General features: G+C 49.5%; 1 protein-coding gene across 1 annotated transcript; it reads right to left on the bottom strand.

Annotated features, from left to right (window-relative positions):
- Positions 1-2391: 2391 nt before the first annotated feature.
- Positions 2392-11706, bottom strand: LOC149744547 (uncharacterized). The gene is made up of 6 exons (XM_089902015.1): positions 11558-11706; positions 10825-10916; positions 8305-8410; positions 5883-5972; positions 3832-3923; positions 2392-2710 (listed from the first exon to the last, which is right to left on the bottom strand). Exons 1-6 carry the CDS (start codon positions 11625-11627, stop codon positions 2528-2530), a joined length of 633 nt encoding a protein of 210 aa, XP_089758141.1. The 5' UTR covers positions 11628-11706; the 3' UTR covers positions 2392-2527.
- Positions 11707-11830: the final 124 nt, after the last annotated feature.

Raw genomic sequence — 11830 nt, 5'->3', positions numbered from 1 at the left:
TCCAAAGAAGGAAAGAAGAGTGAGATGCCTCCCAGCATGCAACCCAGACCAAATGTTTGCATAGAAAGACCAACCGTGTGATAAAAAAAGGACCTCCAGAGAGAACGTGGGGAAACTCCCTCCCCAGCCTCCACATCCACCTTGACCTACCCACACTTTCCACCCCACCAGCTCAAATTTCTAAGGATGGAGACCCAAGTAGTTCCCAGGCAGCAGAGCCCACCCCATTGCGTACATCAGCCAATCAGCTCATACCTTATCTCTCTGGCCACTGTAATTGGTTAGCTGTGGTCATGTGATGAAGCCAGGTCCAATCAGATCAGGTCAGACTCCTGGGGGGAATACAAGCACCAAAATAGTCTACCATTCCTGTTGCAAGTGAATTAGAGCACTGGTGCTCCTGGGGCTCCTGGAAGCTGTCTTGAGACCAGGAGCAGAGCCAACACCATCAAAAACACCAGTGCTAGAGGCCAGTCCTGGGCTGGAGCTCATCCGTGTCTTCTGGAAACTTTATAGCCTTTTGGAATCACCAGACCACCAAGCTCTGGCGAGCCGTGTCTGAACTGGGGGCGGCCATCTTTACACAGGGAGCTCAGATTCCCACAGTTGTCAATAACATGTCCTTGTACAGGTCCTTCTGAATCAGCTGCAGCAGGACCTGGGTGAAGGATATGGCCACGTCCTTGAAGATCACTCGTTCCTGTACCGCCAGACAGCATCCTTGTTCACCGAGGGACTGGTCCCCCACGCGGCCCAGGAGAGGACATGGAAATCCACTGGAAGTTGGGAATGTGTTCAGAATTGCATTGTGGTAGATTGCAAAAACGGCCAGAGTTTTCCACCCTGCCCCATGTCCATACCATTTGACATTTAAGTGTGCAGTGTCCTCCTGTTCTGAATCTGTGCTTGGCCATGAAAATTGCTTTGGCCAATGGGATCCTGGCAAAATGTGACTTAAAGAGAAGTTTGAAGTGCATGAGAAACTGTTATTGGTTTCTATCTTGTGCCCTGAACACTGCGTGGGGATGAACATGCCTAGGCAAGCCTGCTGGAGGGTGAAAGGTACCTAGAGCAGGGCCAGGTCTCCCCAGTCTCCCAAGAGAAGCCAGCCTAGGTGAGCTGAGGACCAGCGTCCACCAGGCATCTGGAGGAGCCCAGAAACCTCAGCAGAGACACCTCCACGACCCCTTGTGGCTGTTGCTTCTAAAATTTACCAACTAAAGGATGCTCCCCACTCTCCAGTCCTACCTACAGTTCACCCTGAAAGGAATTCAAAGTGAAGATCCGGGTGAGGCATTCTATGCTCTGGAAAAAGTGGAGGAAATGGCCCTCAGATAATTAGATATTTTCAGGAGAAAATATTATGAACCAAGATTCTTGCATCTTCCCATACTTAGAAAAGCACTAAAATCATTGACTGAGATGTCTGTTCTTCATGACCAACAGGAACCTTGTGCTGAGATGTGTGCTTGACTGCACGGACCCCTTCTCCAAAATCACACAGAAACTGACCTCCTACCTACCTTTTGGAACAGTTCCTCAGAGCTCTCTGAGAGGCTATCTCCTGGTTCTAATCCTCAGTAAGTCCCCAAGTAAAATTGAAATTCACCCCTCTCATGTTGTGTATTTTTACTTCAGTCGACAACTTCGACTTTGTGGTTGTTGGCAGAGACTCTGGAGCCAGCCTGCCTGGGTTTGAATCTTGGGTTGGCTACTTATGATCTGTGTGACCTGAAGCAAGTGACATGAACTCTCTGTGCCTCTCTGTTCTCTTCTCTTGGAAAGATGGATAATAACAGAACCAGCCATATGGTTGTGAGAATTAAGTGGATCAAAATGTGTAAAGACATTAGCTCAGTGCCTACCACATGGTCAGCGCTCGAAGGTTCATCATTCTAAATATTTGTGTAAAAATGGAGGAGATCCTAGTCAATGGGAGAGAGATACAGTATTGAAGAGTACATTTATTCTCTCATGTGTTCATCACAGCCTGGTGCCGGGGCTAAATTAACATAAGAGACCTGGTCAGCGGTGGACACAATATCCATTCTCCTTTGCTGTAATAATAGAAGCTAGTAGGTGACACAGGATTGCCCAGCTAAGGACTGCACTTCCCAGCATCTCTTGCAGCTAGATGTGGTCATGTGACTATGCTCTGGCCAATGAGGTTTGAGGAAAAGTGATCTGGGCATCTTGTAGGAGTCGCCCTTTGAAGGACTAAAGTGTGGCTTCCCCTTCCCTCATCCTCCTCCCCTTCCCCTGAGCCACAATGTGGACGGGATATGGGGGGTGAGCCCTCTCCAGCCACGTGGCACAGAGCACCAAGGTCAAAGGAACTTGGCTGCCCAACTCCACGGGGATGTAACACCCCAGCCCTGGGAGTTTTACACACAGACCACAATCATGAGAGAGACATCAAGTTCGGTTTATTTAAGCAGCTGTATTTGGGGATTTTACATCACAGTAGCCCAGCATGCATGATTCCAGGGTGCTGAGTCAAGAGCAGGAAGCAGAGGGAGCTCAGGTATTAGGAAGCAGTGACAAAGCTGAGACAGCACAGGGGACATTCACACACCTTGATTTCATGAAACTCTAACACAGGCAGAGGAACAAAGGTGCAATTTGGGTCAGGTTTCGAAGGTTCAAGAGGAAATTGGGAATCAGAGTCAGGGTCATCCTGTTCCAAGTAATAGGTGAAGCAAACACTTGGCTGGAAGGAAAGTGAACAGAGAAGAAAGAACAGAACGTTAGTGTCACACTAATGACATTTTGGGGTCAGATCATTCTTTCGGGGAAGGGGGGCATCCTGTACATTGCAGGATGTTGAGCACCATCAACATCATGTATTATATATATTCATATTGGAGAAAACATGCAAATAGAAAATGTGTTAACAATCGGTGGATTTGGATGACCTCTGTACTGTTTTTATAAAGTCTTTGATTCTCACACTATTCCCTAATAAGAAAACCTCTTCAAAAGTCCTCCCTGGGACTGTTGCAGGCACTAACAGGAAAGGTGTTCTTGCGAGCATCCTGCCCCTGTGCCTCACCTGACCTCTACCCACGGCCCCCCTGATTCCCCACCAGGGCCCTCCAAACTCCCCTCCCACCTGTTAAGAATCCCAGAGACGGAAGAGACTCCTCATTGGCTAAGGTTGAGTCACGTGCCCAGCCCGGAACCAATCACAGGGAACCCTGGCATTGCCGGCTCTGATTGGTCAGGGGCATAGCTGGAGCTGGTCTGAGAATGGGATCAGACACATCCAAAGTTCATGGAGGCAGATGGTCCACCCAAAAATCAAGTGTTTTACAAAAGAACGAGGAATGGTATCCAGGTGGACAAAGCCACAGCTGCCTGCCTCAGCAGGGACCGTTCCCTAATTCATTCCTTCATTTAATCAGCCCACATGTGTACAGTGCCTACCGCTGGTTACATCTGTTCTAGCCAGGGGGGATATGTCATTGAACAACAGAACAGGTTCCTACCCCTTCAGAATGAACAAACAAATACAAGGTATGCTCTCGGGTAGCAATAATTATCTGACAAATATTCAGCAAGGCAGGGGGGTGGGGCAAAAGTGAGGAAGGGAGGCTTCATGGAGGAAGTGACATTGGAGCAGAGGCAGGAATTAGGAAAGAGAAGGAAGCAGGAAAGAGGGCAGCATCTTCAAGGAAAACCATCCCTTACAGGATGGGGCCACATCCTTGGGGGGGGACAAGGGGCACCTGGCCACCCAAGGGTCTCTGCTGGGCAGAGAGGGTGGTGGAAGTACTTGACCTCTCAGAACCCAGGAGCCTCTGGTCAAAGGGAGGAAACAAGCAGGCTTACCATGGGACAGATTGGCAGGACTTTGAATGACAGTCTTCCCTTCATTCCAGTGGACTTCTTCCGCGGCTCACCAGGGTTCTCAGGAAGCAGGGCTGAGAGAGGAGGAAAGAGGCATGAAGCCACCTTGCCCTCTGAGGCTTGAGAACTCAATAATAATAAGATCTTCATCATGAAACCATTGACAAGAACTAACATGTGTTGAGTACTTGCTATGTGTCAGGTACGCAGTTAAGTATTTTACACATCATAGCTAAATTGAGATGGCTACTATCATCCCACTTTAGAGATGAGGAAACCAAGGCACAGAGGTTAAGACACTTGCTGGAGGTTGCACAGCAGCGCCTGCAGACATGCATTAAATTGCATCCCGAAGGCCCACAGGGAACAGAGAGGGAATGTCAGTGAGTGAAGGGGCTGGGGTAAGACAACAGGGTCTCTGGAGATGGTGGCACCCTGGGGAGCCCGTGTCCAGGAGGAAGGGACAGCTGATATGCAGCTGCCTGTGGGGATGCCTCTCCAGAAAATTGTCTAGTTTCCCCACAGAAGACAGATGTCTTGATTTAGAGTGAAATCCCCTGATATTTTAAAGCTACCAACAAATCCAGATATTTTCTTAGAAACTCCTACTCTCCTGCTGGGAATAGAAATCTGTCTCTCTATGGAGGACCATTCAGTCAACCTGTCAAAATTACAAATGTACACCCCTTTGATGCTTCCATTTCAATTTTTAAACACATTATCATGGTTATACTCCTCTGTGTGCCATATGGCCCAACTATAATCCTACCTCTACTTGCATTTATTGTCATCCTCAAAGATTGGGAATAACCCAAATGGCGACCTGTACGAACCAGGTTAAATAAATTAGAACACAGGACAGACAGACCATGGAATGCCAGGCAGCTGGAACACAAACTGGGCATGTTGTGGATAAGGGTCCCCAAGATGGACAGGGGACACAGTGCTTAAGGTCAAAGACCCCGAGGCCAAACGCTTCAAATCCCAGCATGAGCTGTTCATTCATCCCTGTCACCCCTCAGATTTCCCATCTGCAAAATGGGGCAATCACTGTCCTTACCTCACAGAGCTGTGAAGCATGAGTGATTGCGTGCTTGGAAAGCACTGGGACTGTGACTGGAAGATACCAAGTGTCAGATCAGAATTAAATGAAAGAAGACAAAATAGGAACCGGCAGTGGCATATAGAGTACACACAGTACATCAGACATAAATACATAGTAACAGATACACATCCTTGTCTGTATGAGTGAGCATAGAACATTCTGGAAGATTGGACAAGAAGCTGGAAAGTAGCTACCTCTGATAAGGGAGTAGGTAGCTAAAAAAGTGGCCTGTATCTTGTTTTGTATGATGGTTACACACAGCTATAGATGTGATGAAACACAAGTAAAAACACACATGGACTGTGCGAATATCCATGGGCTAGTTTTGATGTTGTAGCATCATCATATAAAATAAAGATACTGGGGGAAATGGGATGAAGTGTCCATGGAACTTCTATGTACTATTATGGCAACTTCTTGTGAATATAAAATTATCGCAAAGTAAGACGTTTCAGAAAGCAAGCATCACGACAAAACCAACAGCCCTCACTCATGTGTCCAAGCCACCAGCAGGGTCCACAGGCTTCACAGGAATCACCCCACTCCTGCCAACCCTCTCTGCCAACTCCTTGGGTCAGGCCTCCTTCATCTTCCACCTGAATGACCCTGCAATTCCTGACTTGGCAACTGGATGCAGGGCCAGTCCAGGCAGGTATCTGGGCCACAAAATGGAGCCCAGATTGATTCCAGCTCCCAAGAGACACCCCTGAAGACTCTGAGCAGGGGAGAGACAGGACCCACTGACGAGGGGATGTCAAGGAGGTTCCATCCTGGGTGCCGCTCAGGGCCCTCCCTTCCCAGGAAGAGCAACTAGGAGATATTTGAGGCTGGGATCAGTCTTCAGGGTCAACCTTTCCTCATCAGCCTTACCTTGGAGGCTCTCCCCATTCCCACTTGCCCACAGGTTTCCACCCCATGTGTGTCTCACCTCCTTTCTCCGGCGGCTTGGTCTGCACCGCCTCCGTTTCCTGGCCCTCGATGGTGCTGAGAGGTAGCATCGTGACACCACAGGTGCTCCCTATGGACAGGAGACCACAGCAGTCAGTGCCTGGGCTGTGGACCCAGATGGCCCAGGTGTGAATCCCAGCACTGCTCTCAGGTTTTGGATGGACTCAGACAGCTCCATCCCCTCCCCAAGTCTCCAGGTCCCCAACATCCAAGGGGAGTGTTGGCAATGCCTGCCTCCTAGAGCTGCTTCCAAGGCCCAGTGTGTGATTTGGGGTGAGCAATTGCCATGGTGCCCCTTTAAGGAAAAGAAGAAATATTATGACACAGAGTGCTGGGAAGCATAGGTGAAGGTCAGTTAACTGGGTATCAAAAGGGCCTCTGGAGTCTGGCGTACAGCAGGCACTCAATAAGTGCACCTCATGGTCAGCATTCCCAGTGCTGTATTTCAGCTGTGTCCTAAGGCTATAAGGCAGCTTGACCAAATGGTTCAGACCAGGACCCCTCTTCCCTCTTCTGGTACAGGGGCCTCTTCTGGTACAGGATGCTCAAGTGACTGCCTCTCAGGACTGCTGTGAAGGCGAGGGGGGCGGTCCACAGACTCCTCACCACAGCCCCTGGGGAGAGGCCAGCACTGCAGCAAGGGCGCCTAGCAGCAGGCTCAGCTGTGGGGTCCTGGGACCCCGCCTCCACCCCAGCTTTACCCTGGGCAGAACTTCAGCCAGTTTGTATGGAGGGTGCACTGTGGGGATTCCAACCTGCCTGTCACTAGCTGAGAGATCTCAAGGATCAAGTTTGCCAGAGTTAACAATATTACAACAGATACACAGCAAACTGAGATTTGAATTTGAGATAGGCAAATCATATTTTAGCATGATAGGTCCCAATCACCACATGGTAAATGTCTACATAAAAATCACTTATTTAATATTCGAAATTATGTTTACGAATACCCAAGTCCCATGAAATATTTGGGACATAATTATACCCAAATGTAATTCATTATTTGTCTGAAATTCAAATTTAAGTAAGCATCCTGTATTTTACCTGGCAAGCCCCATTTCAGAGGTTCTTTAACCTCTTGTGCTGTCAGCTTTCCTCTCCAGAAGAATGAGTAAAATTAATTATTAAACATGAGGATTAAATATGATTAAATACACACACATACATACACACTGACAACACACTATCTGGAAAATCAGAGTCAACACCTCTTCCTGTAAACCTTTTTAAGAAGTGTAAGATGCAATCACAGACTCTCACTCTTAATCATGCAAATACAAGATGCATCAATTTGTGGGAACACCCAGCCAGCCAGACACACACACAATTGTTGGAAACACACATTTTCAAATGAACACTGACGAAACCAGGGCATGACGACACAAGCACACCTGCAGACACACTCCAGGGAAACTCTGAGACCCCCACCACTCAGGTGGGCAGGCCTGCTAGCTAGTACTGAACGCCCTCCTCACACAAAGTCCTGGACGTACGCGCGCGCGCACACACACACACACACACACCCTCTAGCCACCCACAAACGCAGACCCACAGGCTGAAATTACACATCACCCTCTCCAACATAATTTCCCTCTGCCTACACCCAGGGCCCACGCTCATTCTCACCCAGGGCCCATCCGCAGAGGCCGCTGCTCTAAGATAATCGCCCCAGCAACGCCCCGCCCCCACCCGCAGCACGCAGGCACACAGAAGCACTGGAGGCTCAAAACCTGTTTTCCAAGCGCCCTTTTCATCTGCTAACCTTCTTATCCGTCCTTAGTGAACCCCCAACCCATCTGCAGGGACTCCCTGCCCCTCCCGACCCCCCAAACTACCTTCTGGACTCTCCCGCAAATCATTTTCCTAGGTTCCATTAAGCGAATTCGTTACCTGACCCCCTGATACCCAACTGACCTCTGTGGTGTGCAGAGCAAACCTATTCCTCCCGCCTCCTCCATCCAACTACAGAGTCCCCCGTCTGCCCGTCCTACCCCCTAAAACCTCAGGACCAGGACCCGGGCTCCTCCTCCACCTGTCCTGGACGGAGTCCCCGCCACCCCTACTACTGACACCCCAAACTCCTCTGTCCCTTCCACTCTTCCCTCCTCCCAGCGGCCAGAGAAATCCTCGGACCTGGAGTCGCCCTGCGGCTCGGAAGGGTCTGAGCATCCTGGCTGCCCTCAGGGGAGACGCGGGTTCCTCAAGGGGCCCCACCGCGGGCACCATCGGGTCTCAGGGGCTCCTAGGCAGCAGCTCCTGCACCCCATTGCCGCGAACGCACCCGCGCATCCTCCCTGGGCGCGCCGCCCTCCCCGCGGAGACCCCGGCGCCATCCCGCCGCCCCGCGCTGCGCCCCCGCCCGGATGGCGCAGACCCTTCAGAGCTGCAGCCGCGGGACTGACCTCCGGACCCGGCTTCTGGCTGGGCCGCTGGGCAGGAGCGGGCAGGCTTGCTCAGTGCTTGTTCTTGGCGCCCGCGCAGCGCTGGCTCCGAAGATGTCCAGGGAATCTGTGGACAAACTCCGAGGAATGTACAGAGCTGAGTGGCTCAGCGTCACGCACACCCCCTCAACCCTCCTGACCACCAACACTAGTCAGGTGGTTAAAACAGTCTCTGACACCAGCACAGGTATCTGAGTGTTCCCTTCAATTTCACTATTGGGGGAGGTCGGGGACCTCCTCATCCTCATTGGCTAGAGAAACCGATATAAAATGTCGCTAATGGCACGTTTTAGGTGGAAGAGAATCAGTTGTTCAGGTAATAAGGGTAAGTAGTGTTTCTTAAACTTCTTACTGGAATATGAAGAAACACATAGAAGCACATGCGTGCTGGACCCAAACACAAAATATCTTTTACACTGTGCATCACAGTCACAGCAGTTTGTTTTTCCCCTTCTTCTAACTTTTCTCACACTTTCACCCATATTGATTTCAGTCTGGCATCTATTCAAAGCCAGATCAGTCACCTTTGTTGTCAAGGATGTCATGGCGAATAGTTTAGCCTTTGTGCACCATCAGGTCTGTGTCACAGCTACTGGACTTTGCAGGAAAGCAGCCCAGACCCTACCTAAGGATGGACGTGGCTGTGCTAATGAGCCCTTATTTACACTACAGGCTGTGGCTGGATGGCCAGAGTCTGCCCACTCCTGACCTAGACAATTTTCTGTGCCAGCTCCTGCAGTAGATGAAGCCAAGCTGCTCTCTGGCAAAAGGGCAGTTTGAGCAGAAATGTGAACAGATACACTTTGTTGTTTTTCTTTTAAAAAAGAAATACTTTATGAAGATATGGATCCTGAGAATGAAAAGAGTGTAATATAAAAACAGCCATTGAGTCTTGATTATGTACAAAATTTGAAATAACAACCTTAAAATAAAAAGGCTCTCACCAAGCCCATATCCTCACTTTCTGGTGGCTACACTGTGTGATAATTCTGATAATATAAGATATTTAACCCAGTCCTGAGACAGAACCTTCTGTGACCATGGCAATGTTCTGTATCTGCAATGTCCAGTACGGTAGCCACTGGCCACATTTGGCCACTGAAACCTGCCCTGAGTGGCCGAGAAACCGTGTTTTGAATTTTTTTTAAGATTGATTCATTGATATTGAAGTAGCCTCATGCAGTTAGTGGTTACTGTGCTGGAGGGAAGAAAATTATACCTGAATTCCTGCTCAAATGCAAGACACGGCATCAATTAGATGGTATTCCAGAGATCATAGCTACCCTGAATCTCATTGGGGGGAAGGGTAAAAAACAACAACATACGACAACAGCAAAAAACATTAGTATGTGGCAGGGTGTGACTCTGGTCTTCAAAACCACACTATATAAGAGAATATTCTATTTCTAAGGTGATACACACTGAGGAATATATACATATATATATATAACATACATATTATATACATATAATATACATATTATATTTACAAGAGAAAACATACCAACAGAAAAATATTAACAATTGGTGAATTTGGATGATCTTCGTACTGCTTTGCAAAATCTGTGACTCTTGCATTCTTTTCTAATAACATTTCTAGAGAGTCCTCCCTGGGACTGCTGCAGGCACTAATAGGAAACGTGTTCTTGCGAGCAACCTCACCCTGTGCCTCCCCTGACCTCTCCCCATGGCATCCCTGGTTCCCCATCAGGGCCGCTCCAAGCTCCCCTCCCACCTGTTAAGAATCCCAGAGGCAGAGCAGACGCCTCATTGGCCAAGGTTGAGCCACGTGCCCAGCCTGGAACAATCACGGGGAACCTTGGCATTGCTGGCTCTGACTGGTCAGGGGCATACCTGGAGCTGGTCTGAGGATGGGATCAGATCCATCCGAAGGGCATGGAGACAGGTGGTCCCCCAAGAAAAATCAAGGGTGTTAGTAGCAGAAGGAGGAATGGTGTCCAGGTGGACAAAGCCACAGCTGCCTACGCAGGAGGGACCCTTACGTAACTCATTCCCTCACTTAATCAGCCCATGTGTATACAGTGCCTAATGCTGGTTACATCTGTTCTAGGCAGGGGGATATGCCATTGAACAACAGAGGAGGTTGCTGCTCCCCAAGAACCACTCGAGTAGGGAACACAGGTGATGAACACACAGATACAGGTATGCTCTCGGGTAGCAATAACTACTCTGAAAAAAATTCAGGAAGGCAGGGGTTAGAGAGAAATGAGGCCAAAGTGAGCAAGGGAGGCTTCATGGAGGAGGTGACATTGGAGCAGAGGCAGGAATTAGTAAAGAAAAGAGGGCAGGAAAGCAGGCAGCATCTTCAAGGAAAACTGTCCCCCACAGGATGGGGCCACAACTGGGATGAGGGAGGGACAAGGGGCACACAGACACCCAAGTGTCTCTGCTGGGCAAAGGAAGTTCCGGATCTCTCAGAACTCAGGAGTCTGGTCAAAGGGAGGAAAGAAACAGGCTTACCACAGGGCAGAACGGCAGGACTCTGAATAACATTGTTCCCTTCATTCTGATGGGCTTCTTTGGTGGATCATCAGGGTTCTCAGAAAGCAGGACTGAGGGAGGAGGAAAGAGGCATGAGGCCATCTTGCCCTCTGAGGCTTGAGAAACTCAATAATAATAAAATCTTCATTATGAAACCACTGGCAAGAGCTAATATGTGTGGAGTAGTTTCCTTGTGCCAGGCACGCATTTAAGTATTTTACACATCATAGCTTATTTGGTTGTTCATAATATCTCTCTGAGATGGCTACTCCCATCATCCCACTTTAGAGAAGAGGAAACCAAAGCACAGAGAAGTTAGGACACTTGTTGGAGGTTGCACAGCAGGGTCTGCAGACATGCATTAAATTGCAGCCCAAAGGTCCACAGGGATCAGACAGGGAATGCCAGTGGGTGAAGGGGCTGGGGTAAGACAACAGGGGTGTCCAGGCCACAAAAAGGAGCCCAAATTCATTCAGCTTCCGGGAGATCCCTGCAGCTCTGAGTAGGGCAGTGACAGGATGCACTGACATCAGGTGATGTCAGGGAGTTCCATCCTGGGTGTCCTTCAAGGCACCCCCTCCCCAGGAAGAGCCTGCGGGAGATATTTGGGGTTGGGATCAATCTTCAGGGTCAACACTTCCTCATCAGCCTTACCATGGAGACCCTCCCCACTCCCAACTGCCCACAGTTTTCCACCCCATGTGTGTCTCACCTCCTTTCTCCGGCGGCTTGGTCTGCACCGCCTCCGTTTCCTGGCCCTCGATGGTGCTGAGAGGTAGCATCGTGACACCACAGGTGTTCCCTATGGACAGGAGACCAGAGCAGTTAGTGTCTGGGCTGGGGACCCAGATGGCCCCAGCACCGCTCTCAGATGTCAGGTGGACTCAGACAGCTTCATCCCCTCCCCAAGTCTCCAGGTCCCCAAGATCCAAGGGGAGTGTTGGCAATGCCTCCCTCTAGTGTTCTTCCAAGGCCCAGGGTGTGA

Source organism: Delphinapterus leucas, chromosome 20, assembly GCF_059928025.1.
Source record: "Delphinapterus leucas isolate spDelLeu-1000000601 "Yukka" chromosome 20, BTC_Dleu_Yukka2, whole genome shotgun sequence".
NCBI lineage: Eukaryota > Metazoa > Chordata > Mammalia > Artiodactyla > Monodontidae > Delphinapterus > Delphinapterus leucas.
This window is presented reverse-complemented; position numbering and strand designations above follow the sequence as displayed.

What these genes read in the sequence shown, in the direction of transcription:
- LOC149744547 (XM_089902015.1), bottom strand. Translation starts at nt 11,627, where the DNA reads ATGCTACCTCTCAGCACCATCGAGGGCCAGGAAACGGAGGCGGTGCAG. An exon ending in TCCTGCCGTTCTGCCCTGTG is followed by an intron (nt 8,411 to 10,824) that starts GTAAGCCTGTTT and finishes GTTTGTCCACAG; the next exon opens with ATTCCCTGGACATCTTCGGA. An exon ending in CAAGCCGCCGGAGAAAGGAG is followed by an intron (nt 3,924 to 5,882) that starts GTGAGACACACA and finishes CTCCTCTCTCAG; the next exon opens with CCCTGCTTCCTGAGAACCCT.